General features: G+C 37.1%; 1 protein-coding gene across 1 annotated transcript in view; it reads left to right on the top strand.

Moving 5' to 3' along the window:
* CACNA2D1 (calcium voltage-gated channel auxiliary subunit alpha2delta 1) overlaps positions 1-4,759 on the top strand; it is a 366,545-nt gene extending 361,786 nt beyond the window's left edge. Inside the window, exon 38 of the mRNA XM_066550936.1 lies at positions 117-4,759. Within this exon, the coding sequence (XP_066407033.1) occupies positions 117-233 (117 nt within the window). The 3' untranslated portion in view covers positions 234-4,759. The remainder of the gene's footprint in view (positions 1-116) is intronic.
* Positions 4,760-18,611: the final 13,852 nt, after the last annotated feature.

The following is an 18,611-nucleotide window of genomic DNA, read 5'->3' as shown; positions in this document are numbered from 1 at the left end:
GACCAAAAATGATGCCTTAATGATAGCTCAAAATATTGAAAACTAAGCTGTAGGTTACCTCTCAAGCAGCTTCCCTGTAATTAATATTAAATGATTTCTTCTCTTCTTGTCGACAGGAAGATTCGGCTGACTGCGGTGGGGCCTCTGGTCTGAGTCCATCACTGTGGTCTATGGTAGCAATTCAGTCGGTCCTGCTTTGGCTGTTATCTGGCAGCAGACACTGCCAGTTATGACCTTGCTAAACCAAAACCTGCATAACTTAATCGAGACCTGGCCAAAACGATAGCCTCAGTTCCATTTTCGAAAGGGTCAGCTACTGAGACAGCAGCAGAACAGCAGCGCTCGTGTCTGGTTATCGCGCGTTGTGAGACTCATCGGGGCGCCACGATGCCTGCATGTTGGAGTGTCAGATCCTTAACTGTGTGTGAATGCCGCATCATCCACGCCATCCTAACAGATTTCTGTACCTGCCCCACTGGGGAAAGCTAAAACCTTCTGTTTATTCATTTGTTTGTTGTTGTAATCTTGATGACTTCATGTAAAAGGGCTCCCCTAACAATGGCTTATGTATATGGTTTTCGTTTCTTTTAAGCTTTGGATATCTTGAAGATTTATATTCTTTTACATGAACAGTTGTTTAAAAACCAAAAAGAAAAAGAAAAAGGAAAAGGAAAATGTTCTCCCCAATATAAGTTACTAGCACCACAATGGCTGCTTTTAATATCACTTTTGTCCAAACTTGTTGAGTAAAATGAAAATATTGGCCAGTCTTCACCAGAAGTTCAGCATGATTGGAATGCTTTATGATGAGTGGTTAATTTTCCAAAATGAATCCTACAGCGAGCTAAGCTTTGGTAGGTTGATATTGTATGTAGAAAGGAGGGAAGGGAGAAAACTACTGTTTTTCAAAATTCAAAGGTACTGGAGAGTGTAACTAAAAAACGATTTTCATCTTAAACTTGGTGTAATCTTCTGTCAGAAAAAAAATTGTTAATTTAAATGTAACATTCACCTCCTTTTCACAATGCAGTTACATATAAAGCTAGTAGAAATTCTTCAAAGGCTGAAACAAAAAATGCTTGTGAATAAAAAATGTCTTTGTGATATTTGAATGTTGGTTTCCAGGGGTATTTTGCATGATGATGATGCTAAGTTATTGTTTTTCAGTTTGTTTTCTTTGATGGTAGAGTATAGTTCATTGAAAAGATAACAGAGTGATTCTTGTATTGTGTGAGAAATTGAACATTGCAATGTGTTGCAATCAAATCATATTACATTATATTATGAAACAGAGCTCTGAATATACTGTGCAATGAAAAAGCTGAGAAAATAGGGTAAATAAAGCTATTGTAACAAAAGGGTTGAGGTGGATTTTTTTACAGAATAGCGATCTCACATGAAAACCTGTGTACAGATATTTTAAGAATATAAAAATCAGATTTAACACATTTATTTTTGGAAGTATATGTTCTCTAAGGTTCATATCAGGTTCCCCCTTTGTTTCCTTCATATAAACCCACCCATAATATTAAAACTTATGGTGTTGCTATTTATAATTGAAAATAGCATATTTAACAGCAAAATGACCTGGTTGCTGCGATTAGAAAAAATATAAACAAATGGGGAGCCTTGAATCTATATGTATACACATTGATACTTGATTGTGAATAATAACTCTAGAAGTTGTTTTTAATCAACCTCATTGGTGATACAGGCTGGTGCAGTAAATTACAATATTACAGTGTAGCATAGTGTTGATGCAAAATATGATTTGCGCTTTTTTTTCTAGTTTTCAGAACTAAACAGTATTGCAAGACAGCTAAACCAATGAATGTGCAGCTCTGCTGGTATTGTACAGTTCTGCTAACAACTGCAATATGCAAATATTAATATGGCACAATACACTAGCTCATTAAAAAATTAAAAAATGCAAATCATCAGTATGTATATGCTGGCAATTGATTGATATAATTTTGATCATGCCAAAAGCTTAAAAAAATGATTGGGTATGCATTAATATCCTATGAAAACTGAAGAAGCTACTCCAAGCCATGGCATGGCTTGAACGATCAGATGTCTACTGTAGTTGTACTCATGGCTGGTTCATTGTTTTTCATGTACCTTGGCTCCAGCTATGTATTTTCTCATGTTTGGAAATACGGTGAGTGAAAAACAGAAATCCTGACCTTTTGATCAGTGATAAAATCTAGGTTTAAAAAAAAATTACCTAGCAATGTCATAGGGTTAAAAGTACAATTTAACTGTCTTGGATGACTTCAGGTCCTCCTCAGGGAAGGTGAGCTAATGTTGGTGATAAGGGTGAAGATAAACTTGGAGCTCTTCCTTCTAGTCATAGTGCTGTAGTTCTGTTCACTCTAGCACCAATTACCACCTGATAAAAAAATTGGTTTGAGTGTTTCTAATGCCAAGACTGCATCCAGTGATTTTTCTTAATGTGGTCAATTGACGTTTTATGGGAGGAGCAAGTTTTCTAGGATTAGGCCAATAATTACTGCACTCACTGCTTTTACTCTGAGGTTACTTTAAATACTCGTTGGTTTGCGTTGTGCTCTTTTAATTTCGTGTTATTATTATAAGTTCTCTATAGTTTTCACTTAGCTTCCCAAAAGAAACCCTTCATGGACAAGTTGCACTGTTTAAAACACTTTGCCTTTGCTGGTAGGCCATATTCAGAGTTACTCAATAAGCATTTGATTAGAGTGTGTTGGAAGAAAGAAAGATGGCACAAATTCATGTTGCCACAGGAAACATCTGTGGCTTTTGCTCTCATCCCACTTCCCTTAGAGTGCTCAGTGCAAGAGGAGGGAGAAGCCCCTGCCATGCAGACACACAGCCCTCTTGGGTCATCCAAAGAGGAGTAGTGTCCTTTGTTCCTCTCCTTTGCCCCTCTATATGACCTGAAGAAATGTGTTTCTATAGAAACTTTTAGCCTTCCAGCTAACATTATAACGTTCTATATAAGCATTTAGCCAACATGATTCCTATCTTATTAATACTTTAGAAAGTAGTGAGTATTTTAAATACTTTGAAATTATACATTATAGTATATTCAAGTGATTGTCAAGACTTTTTTTTAAATACCCCAGTATCTGCAAAATGAAAAACTGAATTGCATCTGAATGCAATCTGAATTTCAGCTATCTCAAAATGTCAATACCAGTCTGATAGAAATAACTCGCATGAATAAATTCTCATGCAGAAGAGTATCCTTATTCTCACAGTGCATCATAGTCATCTTCTCTTGTCTTTGAAAGAAGAAGCTTGGTCCTAAAATTTAAATTAAAATATTTTAAAATATGATATACTGTAAAAAGCTGTGGTTTTTAAAGTCAGATACAAGGCTCTGTCAATGGATGCTCAACTCCTTTAAATAGCATGAAGGGAACTGTTGGGACTGGTTCAGTTCACACAGAAGTCATGCTGTGTATTGTACATCTGACAAGTAACCACCAGTAAAGTTGTTACAGCATGGTACTGTGCAAAACATGATCTGAGGACTTAACATGAAAGGTTTCTTTCTAGTTTTTTTTCTTTTAAACAACCAGCATTACTGCCGAAACACTGACCGTGGTCCATATTTGTAACAGGTTTTTAACATGACATAGCAGATCTGATTGACAAGATTTTTAGGTCCTGTACCTTTAAGACTTTAGTATGATCTTTTTCATGTTTCTAATGCTTGAGGCTTTACTGCTTAACTTGACAAAAACAACAGTGTTGCTGCCATTTGTAAGTTTTCCTACAATATTCCTTTTATTAACTTAAAACCTGGCCTTACTGGTTTCAAATAGGCAGTATCCCTTTTAAGTGACCTTTGCAACCCAAGTGTTACTTGCTGTGGTTGAGAGCTTTTTGCTGTCACTGAAGAGACATTAAAACCTTTTTTTCCCATTAACACATAACAAACATGCATAGTACAACTTAATTCCAAAACACAACCTCAGTACCACTGATCCGAAAATTCAGATGCTAGCACACTGGTTATTAAGAAATATATTAATGCCTACAAGGCATTGCAATGCACTCGAGTGTTTTTGGAATGTCAACCTAAGGTGAAATCTTAATAACTCCTTTCTTAGCATAAATTTTACCCTAACTTCATCAGACATCCAAGCCTTTAACAAAGGCCACATTTATTATTATTTTGTTCATACCACAATGTTAATATTGTTAATACTCATTGTACACTATTGTAAAAAGATTAAAACAAAGCATCTGAATACAATTCAAGACTTTTGAAAAGTTAGCCTCACCCTGTTCCCAGCTACTTGCATCTGTCCTGTTTATGGTTTAAAAGAAAAACATCATCTTGAAGAAATATTTCACTGAGGCTAAAGGGATACTGTCTTGTTCAGATGCCATGAAATTGCGATTGTGATCTGACAAAGCTGTCTTCTCTTCTTGTGTTGTATGGAATGTCTGGATCATGCTTTCTGGGATATTTTTATTGAAATGCTCAGTGTGCGTTTCTGCAAAAAAAGACTTGGTTGCTCTTACAAGGCAAGCAGGTCTTTCTCCCTTTTCTTGTGTTCTCTTGACACTTTTGTGGAACTTGACAAGCCTGGAAAAAAAATAATTTTTTTGTAAAAATTTGTACAATAATGTTATAAAAAGTTTATAATCCTAGAACTGTTGTGTTAATTATTGTGCAAAAACAGTATATTCAGAATAAAAGTTTATCATTTAAAATCAACAACTATTTTATTGTTTATTCTGTATAATAAAAACATATAAATAAGCCTTTGTTATTTACTATATAATACTTCTGTGTTTCATGTAATTAAACAGAAATGTCTGAGGACAGTGAAGACAGTGACTTAACGCAGGTCTTTATGGGGTTCAGAGAAAGATGCAACCTTCATTTTTGTTTCATTTGTGACTCTGAAAAAAATTAAAAAAAAAAGTGGAAAAAAAAAAAGAAAAAAACAATGAAAACTGAGGGTCTGTAAAGCTCTCAGTAAATTAAGAGTCGGAGACAGCTGAAGTATCCCTGTTGTCCTGAAACAATTGCTTTTGGAAGGGTTGCCATTTGTTAACTTATAAACGCTGATGAAGTCCAAGGTTTCATTCACATGGAGAAGCAGAGTAAAATCAGATGGCTCAGATGGGTCCTGCCCAAGTTGTTGTCCCCACCTCTGACCAAAACTGAGTTACGATCCAGTCAGCTTCTGTACTGCTGCTGTTCTTAGCTGAAGACTACAATTAAAGTGGATGTGTGTACCTCAATAAACAGGCTTGGGGTGCTCAGGAGGTTCTTTGCTGGGTGTCAGACTTCCTGCAGGGGCACTGGCAATCTCTGAAGTGCAGGGCAGAAAGCTGAAAGTAGCAACTGCTTTAGAAGCCTGAATTTAATCCCTGTCTGCGAGTGTAACACGGCCTAGAGAGAATGGCAGTTGTAAAATTCTGATGGATTTACTGGATCCCTGAGGAGTAGATAAGAGAATAAGAAATCAAATGCAGATTCTAGTGCTGCAAAGTAATAGATCACCCATGTGGAAATGCTACAAGGCAGTGCATGACACTGTGCATCAACATCCAGAGATTACCAGCCTCAACTAGATTAAACATTGCTTCCTAACTACATGATTATCCCCACATGCCGAATGTACTCCTCCATGTTTTCTGTAAGCTGACTGCCATTGAGATGTAGAAATAAATAAATCCCCAAAATCCCTTTCTTGTACATGTTTAGTTTAACTGCTGTATTACAATGCACTAGTCATTAAGTGGAAGGAGAAGACAGTCTTGGACAGCACAATGCTTTTCCCCCACACTTCTGGAACTTATAAGCATCTTTGACCTCATCCATTTGATATGGGAATGGTTGCACTGCAGTGAGATATTCTATATTCATCCCTTGTGCAAATCAAACCAGAATGCACTTGGCCTGTCATATTGTATTATTTTGAGAGATGACTTCACATTGTCCAATGCAGCTCTATTGCTGCTAACCATCTACAGAAATCAAGACATTATATAACACAAATATTACAAAACACCTTCATTGTCACATCTATTACTCCAGTGCTCCTTGAAATGCTTGACTGAAAAATATGCCCACCCTAAGTGGTACAACATTTTCTCTGTTGCAAAAGACATTGAGAACAATGTTTCTCTTTCCAATAATTTGGAAATATACAAATATACAAATATACTTTTCCAAAATGTATATGGGGGAAGAGGAATTAAAAACAAGACTTTCAGGAGAGTGCTTTAATCTAAATTCTAACTGTATTTCTTCTAAATGTTTTAAATATTTAGTAATTTCTCTCTTTGTCAGATTGAGAATATCACATTCTCAGGAGCTGACCTCTCCTTTTGAAACCTTGTTCAGAAACCCAGACACCTTTTAGTGGAGTCTTCCCTTTCAATAGAACATCCACCCTGCTCTTCCTTTTGGGGTTTTTAACCTTGTTTCTCCTCTGGATATTACAAATCTTTCTTTGACTAGATCTCCAAGTGTACATCCCATATTGTGTAGAACAGGTATCTGACCTTGGTAATCAGTATTTCTTTTGAGGAAATGTTAAACATGTTTGTGATTTGTCTCACCTAGCTGTAGCTGTCAATTGCTTTTGAGTTACCGTTCAGTGAACAGAGTTGAGGAGCTGGTTACACATGCTGCAAGGCTTAGCCAGGCTTTAACCATCTGCCTTAATGATTGGAAGGTGAATTCTTTAAAAAGGCTTTTCTACTGCTATTTCAGTTGTATGCCTTTTCAAAGAGAGGAGTTAATATATTAAGCAAAATCTGCATCTTCTACTTCATCCATTACTTTTTTTTTTAATGAGTTCTTAGCACTGCTAGTTTCTGACAGCTGTTTTGAGAAGCAAATATGAAATATAGGATTTCCGTGGTATTCACTCTTCCTTTTCAAGAGTATCTTGCAATTATTTTTTTCAGCCACCGAATTAGTTCTTTCATAAACAAAATAAAACATGTGGATTTGGAAATGAAATATCACTCAGAATTTCCATTTTAGCTTCTGTGGCTTTAACCCAGACTCTTCTTGTGACCCAGACTCTTGTGATCTCAGCCTCCTTTCTGTGGCTTGATTATTAAAAAATAAATTTTTTGAGCATTGTAATACACACACTATGGAAATGTTAATTAACATGCCTGGAACACTGACTAACAGCACAATGTTTTGGTATGTGTGGTTAGCATGTATAATTCTTTTTAGCTATTTTGAGAGTCCAAGTACTGCACATTATGATACGTGTTAGTCAGATTGACATATAAACTCTGGGATCTTCAGGAATTAATTAATCTGCAGGAATTAATTAGCTCTAAAAGAAAATTGCAGACACTGAGGGTCCCCTCTGCCTAAAAATATACTCTAACTTCAAGTGGGTTGGAAGTTAGGAGCTGTTTGTCCTGTTTGTCTGTAATCTGCACAAAAAAGACTCCATATAGTGGTAGGGTTTGCTTTTGATATCTTTTGGGAATACCAGTCTGGGAAATAACAGGCAGGGAAACTTTGAGAACTTGGGGCTAAATAGTATGCAGTGGGATGCACTAGGTGAGCATAGATGTCTGTGTTCCTCGGCTGGACAGTGGAGATCCATGATATATAGACATGGAGTAGGGAGAATTACCCAATGACCAGCCACTGGGAGTCCTACTGCAGTTTGCATACACACCTTTCTGTTGAAATTTAGGCATGAGGGTGCTAGATCCAGAGAAAACCCAAACAGTGGAGATATATTCATTCAAAACTTGACTCTTCTGTTTTGCTGGATCAACCCAGTTCAATGTCTGGGCTCAGGAAATTCCCCCTAAGACAAGGCAGATGTGAAGTCTAGGCTCATAACTACCGGGGAATGATACAGACCTACATCTGCTTTAAAGGCCATTGCTATGCAGACATAGTGGAAGAGATGCCAAACTCCAGGCTCTGAGAGGAGCTTGTTTGGTGCCTGTGGTTGGAGCACAGTCTGAGCTAACACTGAATGCCTTCCAAAGAAGAGGGGAGATAGTAGTGGGGGTGAAGGGGATGTTACTCATCTTTTGAATCATGTGTTTCCATGTAAAATACTTGTCTCAAAAGTGTAAAGTTTGGTTCTAGTCTTTTTTAGTCTGAGAATATCTATTCTCAGAGAGGAGAGAGAATCTGAGCGCTTAGAGGCAGCAGTGACCTCTAGCCTATGGGTTGGATGGCTGCCTTGAATGGTCTTGCTGTCAGGCTGTTGAAGATATGTCTGCAATAAGAAGACAACAACAGACATTTGTTGTCTGGTGTTTTAATTAGTTTTTAAATTAGATTAATTATTAATTAATTAGTTAATAAATATTAATTAATTAGATTTTTATTAGTTTATATAAACTGTTATTTCATTATGGAATGAGAAGAAATTTAGAGATAGGTAGAACTCGAAGATCTAGAGGGTTCTGGAAAATTAAATATCTGTAACTACGTGCAGTTGTTGTCTCCATTTATTAACAGCAACGAGTTTGACAAACTACATAATATTTGAGCTGTCAGCTGCCTAAAATTTCAGTGGGAAAAATTGTAAGGTGGCCACAATAGCTTTCAAATGCTTCCACACCTCTTGGGGTATATAGGTGTTAAACTATATACTGAGATTTTGGGGGGAAGTATGAATGCAGACATAAATATTTTCATGCCTTTTAGATGCTACCCATGGACTTCCAGCAACCTGTCAGTGTGCTTTGCTTTCCAAGGTCAAAGACCCCACTGTGCTTTATTCTGGCAGATGACATGAGTAAAACTGTGCTTTAAAGCAGCCTGCATGTAAGGCCCCCTTTGCAAAGCATGAAGGAGAACCTATAGTGTGATATTTGATCTTTTAGAATCTCTAGTTGAGTGAAGTCCTTAAATAAAAAATAGGCCTGTTCTGAATGAAAACCTATCCTGGGCACTGTGCAGATAGGCACCTTTATTGCTTCCAGAAGAACTTGTCTCATGTAAATGGATATTCTGTTACTAGAGAGCTCCTTTTTTTATAATAGCTTGAATAGCCATTTAAAAATAACAGAATAGTGTGGAATGCTCTATTTTATAGCTTAGGTGTATTTACCCAGCTGTAACTAACCCTGCAATGTCTTCACCATATCTGAGGCTTCTGACTGCAATTCAGTTGATTTAAAATCCAATGGATCCCAAAATTAAATTCCAAAACAGTGTAGATGAGGATGACAGCAGTAAGAGAGGAATTATTTTATTTGTTTGTTTGGGGTTTTTTTACTCCCACTAAACTTACCCACTTACCCAGAGCACCCAGATTATAAATCCTTCAAAAGGTAGCAAAAAAAATATGTATAATTGAACTGATTACCATTAGGAAACACAAGGTTTGTCATTGTTTCATATTAGTACCTTTCTGCACTATGTTTTGGTGCTTTTTCCCAAAGTTTATGAAGCTTGTGTAATGAACCTGTATCAAAACAAAGCCTGGCTCTTCCATTTTGAAGTGCAACGTGAAATGAGTGCTATACAGGATATAAGCTTTCTCTAATAGTTACGGGATCTTTTATTGAAATTTCTTTTATAGGGAATTTAATAGCTATAGCTTTATAGGTTATCCGACACAGCTTTATTGGTAAAATTAAATTCAGATTTGCTGAACCAAATAGCCACTTTAAAATCTGATTGACTCAGAAAAACAAAGTGGTTCAATCAGTAGTATATTGCTCCCTGCGTTTATTTCAGACTCTACAACTACCTGAAAGGAGGTTGTAGCAAGGCAGGGTTCAGTCTTTTCTATCTAGTAGCAAGTGAAAAAGGGAGGGGAAATGGCCTCAAGTTTCACCAGAAGAGATTTAGATGGGGAAAATTTTCTACACCAAAAGGGTGGCCAGCCATAGGAGCAGGCTGCTCATAAAAGTGGCTGAGTCACCATCCCTGGAGGTATTTGAAATACCCATGGGAGTGGCACCTGGGGCCATGGCTTAGTGGTGAACATGAAGATGCTGGGTTAACAGCCAGACTTGATGATCTTAGAGGTCTTTCCCACCCTGAAAAATTCTATGATTCTGTACCACGGAGGTTGTATTTACTTTGTTGGTAGAAACTCAATTTCTACTTCTAATATTGCTTGTGGGAGAGGAACTGTCAATTTAAAACTTAAAGGTCTGCTTGTCCAAATTTAAATACTTTTTGACTTGCTTGTTTGTTTGTTTGTCTGTTTGGGTTTTTTTTTTTTTTTGGTTTGTTGGTTTTGAGTTGGGTTTGGGTTTGGGGTATGGATTTTTTTTCTGACACTCTTGTGCATTATAATGCACTTAAGGAAGGGTTATTATTTTCAACACTGCCCAGCATTTCCCTCTCAGGACCATAAACTTAAAGAGCAGATTGAAGGATTAACCACTTCTAAAAAGCAGACATAATTAAGGATAGTTAACCATTCTTGGGGAGGAATCTCAGCTGGACTAGAGAAGATAGCTGCTCTTTCTCTGGGCCAATGTCAGCAAGAGTCACTTAAGAGTACAAAGCCATGAGATGCCAGACTCTGTGTGGGTGATGCACAGTGTGCAGTGCACAAGCAGGAACTCTTTGAGGTTCATGCTGACATCCAGTGAGGCTGGCATCCTTATGCTTCCCTGCATCATTTAGGACCATGACAATTGTTCTGTCACCTGTATGCCTGATTTGTTTCTCCTCCTCCCTGGCCCATGCAGGCTGCTCACAGACCTCATCCCCCTTGCAGCACCTGCAGGCACCTTTCAAACATTTCTGCACACAGAACCTTACCCTCAGCCTCTGCCTCTGAGGGCATTTCTCACCATTGGGCAGAAGAAAACCTGACATATGAAATTCATAATTAAAGCCACAGATGATAAAATTTGAAAAGTATGTCTAGAGTGTCTGGATACAGTTTTGCATGGACCAGTGCAAACTTTGGCTGTGCCAGGCAACTGCAACATTGGGTGGCCTGAAATGATTCTGTTTAGCTTTTGTTTATGTAAAAATGATCAACTTAATGACAGCATCTGTTACTAACCCAAAGGTCATAGATGTCTAACTTGCATTTATATGAAATAGAACCAGATGCAGACTATAAAATGATCTGAATATTTTTTAAATGACTTCACTAATATCTTGTCTCATATTTTCTTACAATTCATGATTAATATTTTTAAAGGTTATTTATCTTTCATCTTGGGTTCCACTGTTGTTGACTTAACCTTAAGAAGTCTTGATAGAGCTTGAGAAGGAAGATCACTTGCTGAATGTATTTTTAAAATATACTTTAATTAGTAAAACATGAATTAAAGTCTGTAGAGTTATAAATTATAGATATTAAAAGAAAATTAGATTTTTTTTCTCACAAACAGGGTAAAGCTGGGGAATTTTTGTCCTTTTAATATCCTGCTGTGGATGATAAAACTATGCCAAATAGATTAACAACTTTTGACCCAACAGCTGTGATTGGTAGAGGTAGAATATATACAGCATGCTGTCTCTTTCCCCATTTCATATTACTAGTAGTAAGTTATAACAATTAAAGGACAAAGTTGTCCTCTTATTTTTGGTGGCAGAAATTCAAGAAATATTTGTCCTGAAAGAAAAATAATATTTATGGAAAAGCTTTCTGAGGTTTCTAGTAAGGCTGTCTGGTTGCTCCAGGAAACAAAAGTTACAGGCAATTTTCTGAAAACCATTTAGCACTTGATTCACTCTATTGCTGGGGGCAACACTGCACATGCACGAGGCCAAGTATGTGTTTGAATACTTTCACTGAATAAAATTATTTGACAAAGTTATAAATTTCTGTCCACTGTGTGAATTCTGTTATCCTCCTTTTTGAAATTACTTATTGCTTGAGATATGTCTGTCAATTTTGTCTTTACAACTTTTTTAGTGTTACATATATTTATTCTTAAAAAGAAAAAAGTTACAAAATACTTGTTTTAAGAATGGTACCTTAAGCTCTCAATTGCAATTTTCCTAATGCCAAAAAAGTAATAAAAAGGACAAAATGTGTTCTCTACAAGAATTTTTGAAGTTATTTCAACAAATGGCAATATTATCAATAATAACCAATTTGATTCATTATCACACCACATCTCAAGAATTATGAGACATTTGGTAACACATCAAACCTTCATAGGGAAATGAAATAATGGTTAAAATTGTGATGAAATACTGTGAACTTTGTTCTTTGTAAAAATTCCATATTCCAGTTGCAAAGATTGTAAAGAAAATACTCCTATTGCTTTTGCTTCTTCCTATCACTTTCCAAAGTAAATTGTGTTTTCTCTATAACAGCTGAAGAAGTAAATGTATTTTCCTTTGCATGAGGTGCAGAGGTCTGATGTAATCCACAAATGCAAGATGATAATAAGTGAAATTAGAGTGCAGTGTAAGAAAAGCTGATGACATATCCAACAACTCTGCTGTTTCGTTTGTGACTTGCAAGGTAAAGGCCATGAAATAATTCCTCCAGTTCTCTTGCTTGTTAGTTTGTTTTTAGAAAAGGGACTTATAAAACTGTACAGCAAAATTCTTTGCTGTGAGGGTGAGGAGGCACTAGAACGAGTTTCCCAGAGAGGTTGTGGGTGCCCTATTCCTGTGTCACTGTAGGATGCAAAATAAAATGACACACACACTGGAACCTCCAAGGTAAAAAGAAGGGAAGTTTAATTTCTGACTACAGCTTTTATAGATTTTCAAAAGTGACAGTGGATTGGAGGATGATAGTGCCACCTCTCCAATGACACTGGACAAACCAACAGTCCATCAAATTTCTCCTCCAGAAAAGAATGTAAACCAATAATTTCTTACATAAAAATGTGTGAGAAAATTCATTATAAGAATGTAAACATCAGAAGGCTTAGAAGAACTTAGAAGAACAGGACAACATTCCTGGAAGTGTTCAAAGCCAGGTTGGGTGGGGCTCTGAGCCCCTGACCCAGTTGAAGGTTTGCCTTTTAAGAGCATCAGCACCTTCTTGCAGTTGCTAACTGGTCCTGGTATCAGAGAGTTATTCCATGTCATACCCTAAAGTGTCTGCCTGACCCCCACCACCTTAACAGAGAAGTTCTGGTTCAGAAATGTAAATTATCACATTCATAAATAGGAAATTTGTAGTGTTAAACCTGCGTTGAACAGAATCACTACAGACAAATACCATGAACGATTGTTTTAATGACAGTTAATCAGCTGAAAATAACCCCCATATAATAAACTTGAAAACACAGATCATTATTTGAACATTTAATAGTCTATTGTCTGTGAAGATTTGTAGGTCCAGTTCTCTAGGCTAAATACTTTCTCACATTGAGTGCTGGTTCAGTACTTTAGTCCAAAAAAAGCAAAGTGGGTTTTATTTATTAAAAAAAAATATTAGCTAAATTTGAGATCCTCTGTTGTTCAGTAACTTGGTTTCTTAGTTTTGAAAGTCCATTTTCTCCTTATTTTTCTATGAAAATAAAAGTTTTGGGAGTGGGGAGGGAGCTTATTTTTTCTTTTTTTTTTCTTTCTGTCCATGCACCTGCACTTTTTACACTGTTTTTTAAACAGCTGTGTTTGGTAGTTTAAGTGTTTCCTGTCACAAAACAAATGCCCCAGTGATCACCAGAAACTGTATGTTGTTGGGTGACTCATGAAGCTTCTCAGAACTTTTTAAGCAAATAAATTAATATAACTCATAACCACAGGGCAACATTTACAATCTGTTTGAGGAAGAAAAATGAGGAGTAATGTAAGACATATGTGATTTTCTTTTCTATCCATGTGTCTTCTTTTCTACCGAGACCTGTGAAAATGGATTAATGATACATTTTTCTTACTCATATCTGTGGCCAAATACTCATCTTGCTGTCCATGCACAATCATGTAAAGTGGAGTTTTGTTTAAAGTGCAAGGAAAACACAAATATGAGACGGAAACAAGAGCGTCATAACAATACATAAATAAATAATGAATATATGAGATCAGTATCTTGCAACTTAGGGCACATGAGCATCTCATGTGAGCTGTCCTGCTGACTTCAGTGGAAAACTCGTGTGATTGGTTGAATTATCCAAACAAAAATTTTTGCATTAGACGCAAGAATGGCTTTAAAGTACATAATTTCCTTCTTTCTCTTTGTGGACTGCATGTTCTTGCATAAGTGACATTGAGGTCAGAGCACTCCGGCTTCTTAAAAGGTTCATGCATAGAGATAATAATAATTTAATAATAATAATAATAATTTAAAGAAATTAAACTCTTATTTCTTTTATACACTTTTGAGATCATTGCTTTAAGTTCAGCATTTTATCATTCCTTTTGTAGTTATTCCTTTGCATTCCCTTGAAAATGTCAGAGCTTTGTCAAATGTGGCATCAAGTATCTCATCAGTTTGGACATGCAGTGTTTAAAACATCAGTTTGCTGATATTCTGCTTATGGTAAAATAACAAAGAAAAGGGTTCATAGTCAACATGGGAACTACAGTGAGTTTCCTCTCTTCTCACAGAATTTATCAAAAACTCTGCTGCTCAGTTTCCAACACACACACTAGAGAAGGACTATTCTTCCTTAAGAACTAAAAAAACCCTTCAAAGACCCCAAACCCTCCCCCAAAATTCCAACATTATATTGTATTAAAGCCAGAAAGGACTATGGTAACAGCCAAGATTTGTCCAACTTCCCTGGACATCTCTTCAGAAGGACAGTCACTGCTAATTTGTTACCTGATGGTCCTGATAGTAGGAACCTACCTCTCAGGGGATGTGTTGATACCTTCACCTCTCTTGTTGTCTTCTCAGGCCTGGCTTTAAATTCTGCCTGTCTTGTTAAGACTTTATTCCTGTTAGACTACTTAGGGAAGTGTTGTGTAGGGTCAACTTTCATTCTCCTTTCCAGTCCTGTCCTGATAATTTCTCCTGTTGACAGAAAAAAAGAAAAAAAGTCATATGTATGTATGTAATAAAAATATATTTATTATCCTTGCACTAACTTAGTGCTTTTGAATGCTTTTTCAAAATAATATTGTTTAATATAAACTGTGGAGATTTGAAATTTTATTTCTCTCTTCTCTTTTGGATGAGACCTTTATCTCCTTTCTGGTTTACATCTATGCGGACAGGTTTATGACATCGCTGCTATGTTTTCCCAACCATAACAGTGTAGACAACTTCTCCTAGCAGTGAAAAAGTACCTGTGTAGGACTTAGAAATGGCAGATGTGAGATTTGTGAATGGCTAAGGTATCAAGAGCCATTACCAACAAAAAGCCAGTGTTTATTGGATGCTGCTTTGTCCATAATATCAGTAACTTCTGCAGTTTCATAAAACTGACTTTTGTCCATTTTTTATTGGATGTTGCTTTGTCCATAATATCAGTGTCTTCTGCAGTTTCATAAAACTGACTTTTATCATTGCAGATTGGGCTGGAGTGGTTGCTATGGGATGTACCAGAAGACAATCCTTCATGCAGATTAGAAAGGAGGAAAATTCTCCAACATGGTCAGATCCTATCAGTAACCAAAATGCCATCTGTGTAGAGCAGCAGAGGAGGTCCCAGTCCTTTCAGCATCCTCCTAATATAACCCGAGGCACTGCAGGGTTTCTGTAGGTCAGAAGTAATTTCTCTGGGCCTCACTACCACAAACATTTTGCTCTTTTAATTGCAGTGAATTGGAAGTAGGAATTGGTGAGAGTAGTTCAGGCAAAAACTTGCACATAAAAACAAATAATTTTTAATTCCTAGATTAGAGGCAAATTTCCCTAAACCATTATCTATGGCTCACCACTGGGTACAGCCTTAGCTGAAAGCACACCTCCACAGTGAGACTGCAGGGATAAAGCTGTTTCACCAGGCATGTAGCACCAGTCAAATTCCTAATGTGGGACAATTCTCTAGTTACTCTGTGAAGTTAAAATGAATTTAAAAATGCAGCTGGTGGATGGATCCAGCTCTAAATGCTAAAAGCCCTGTGGATATGGGGTGCATCAGATGTACTTCAACTCTGTACTTCAGAGCCTTGATCCCATTTCTAATTACAATCAGCCTAAGGGAAGAAACAAGAGAAGCCTTATAAAAAATGGGCCCAAATCCAACCATGTGAATATGCATAACCACGTTGCACAAGTGCAACCTAGGTAATGCAGGTGACTGACCCAAAAGTTTATAATATGCTCTGTGTCCTTAAAATGTATGGGTCACACTCCCAGCTCATATTCACAACTCATCTGGGATAAAATGCATCTCTCTGAGAATCTATTGGCATTTCTACACAGCTAATTACTGCTTTTCTGTATTTGCTAGTATTTTGCATAGGACTGTATTTTCTCTCCCATTTCACACTCAGTGCTAACACAATGCACTCCCTTCCCACAGGGCTTGCCTACTTTCATCTACAGGCGGGATGCTCAGGGCTGCTTTATCTTTGTGCTGGAAATAAATATGTACAGCAATTGTGAACTACACTTGCAGGAATCTCCCTAACAGCTCTGTTTGGGCCTGAGGCTGAAGTTAGAGTCTGCCTAAAAAGACAGCAGGAGCTGAGAGATGATATGAAACCTTTCTGGCACAAACTAAGTCCATTCACCTCCCCCAGGTATTGTGAACAGAAAAGGTTAAGCAGGCAGCTCAGCTAAGTCACTTCAGATGTGTATGGCAGGAATAAATACTTGCAGTGTGACACCCACACTGAGGAGTTGCTGGCTTCAAGCAAACTGCAGTGCAAGTTTATGAGAGCTGTGAGCTGCTCTGGTACAGGCTGGGACTCCACATAAGCAGACCAGCCAAGTCTCAGAGTGAGTGCAGGCTCACAGGCAAGTTTTTCTTGTTGCAAATCACTGACTTGGGTTGCCACAAGGCAGGATTTAGAAAGCAGCATATCAGCAATTTAGCTTCTGGAGGCAGAACTCCTTGAAGAAAATGCAAGTCACAAAATTTTGACTGGCATCTCATTTGCTCCAAGTACTTTAGTCTTGATATAAAAGCCAAAAAGCCAAAAAGCCATTAATAAGTGAAATCCACACTAATCCTCCAACAATGTCAGCATGGTACAAGTATCAAGAGAAGAGGAGTCAGTCATTAAAAGTGGAAACATCCCTCATCCAAAACAGTGCCCTGGTGACTCTGAGAGCTCAGTGTTTATGCCAGAGGGTATAAAAGAAAAGATGGAGAGGGAAAGAAAAAAATGTCTTGACAGTTTATCTGACAATGATCCAGTTAAACAGGAAGACAGCCCCTCTCAATATAAATCTTTACAACTTTGTTGAAGTCTATGCTTGGCTGCACCAGCACTCATGACTCTTACTCATGATTTTAATTTTGAAATAACAGCTCAGCAGTCCTTTGGCTTTCTCATTTCAGATTACCAGGCTGCAAAGGCATTGAAACTTCCCATAAGCTCTGGGAAAGAAAAAAAAATAAATTAAAAAAAAAAAAAGGTCAGTTTTTAACACTAGGCCATTGGATTTCTATGTATGCAGTTTTTTGACTGAGGAGAAGAAAGCTAAAAGAATAATTTGATTGCTTTACTGCATATTTTGAATTCAAATTGACTGTGGGCTTTTAAAATGCAAATTCAATAAACCAGGGCTTAGATACACACACTTTAGTTTGCAGCTGCTTCTAATGTTAACCATTTATGCTGTAAATAGCATGAAGATGAGAAAGGAAAATTGGGTAATGTTCAGTCATGACATATGGACAGAAGTTTGGCTTCAGTTATCTTGGAAAAATATCTTCAGTTGAAAAAAAATTCAGGTATTCTACATCTTTGGCAAAATTGAGGTACATAATAGAAACTTAGCCAAAGTTTCTCAAAGTTAGAAAGGCTGAGCATTTGGTTTGATTTGAGCTGTGAGTAAAGCTTTGCTCTGAAGCCTATTTCTCTGCCAGAAACCATGCAGGTTCCTATTGAATTCCTTAGTGATTTTTTTTTTCTTTAAGAAAAGCATTTGTTTAAGAGTCTTCCAAAATTTAACACCCATTGGAATAAATTCTTTCTCATGTTTATTCTTCAAATTAATCACTTAATTAGAAACTAAGTAAAGGAAATCTTGAGAATCCTGACTATTTAGTCATTAGGACATGTAGCTACAGTGCCCACATGTCTGGAAGCTGCCAACAGGTCCTGTTTTACTCAAAGGCATTCCATAACCATATACACAATCCAAAGCTGATCTGAGTAGAGCAAAGCACTACACAGTGCCAGGTTGTCAGAGAAGAAGTCCTGGGAGATGTTTTGCAGAGCCTTCCCACCAGCAACCTGACAAAACCTATGTCAGAACAATTCTGCACAGCAAGAGGCACAGTTTGTGTGAAGTACTTGGGAATTTACCTCCTTTTTTTTCATGCTATTAGCTGCTATCACAATCTATTCCTTCATGACTGAAAAAAGAAAATGAAGATGTTCCAGGTAATAACACTTCTGCTCTGTGAAATCTGTCATAGAGGGGAATAAAACATTCTGGAATGTCGCAGCTTGTGTAATGTAATGCTTTAATTGGATGCTATATCCTCAACAGCCTGCAGTCCAAAAATGTCAGCTTTACCTAAAGCTTTTGAAAGATAGAAAGAAAGAGATGGCAAATAGCAAGATAAATAGAAGCATTATGAGGCAGAATGAGTTTGTGGTTTCAACAGGGAACTGTGGAGCCAGGGAGAGTTAAGGGTGATGGAGG

Source organism: Molothrus aeneus, chromosome 5, assembly GCF_037042795.1.
Source record: "Molothrus aeneus isolate 106 chromosome 5, BPBGC_Maene_1.0, whole genome shotgun sequence".
Classification (NCBI taxonomy): domain Eukaryota; kingdom Metazoa; phylum Chordata; class Aves; order Passeriformes; family Icteridae; genus Molothrus; species Molothrus aeneus.
Note: the sequence above shows the minus strand (reverse complement) of the source record. Positions and strands in the feature narration are given on the sequence as shown.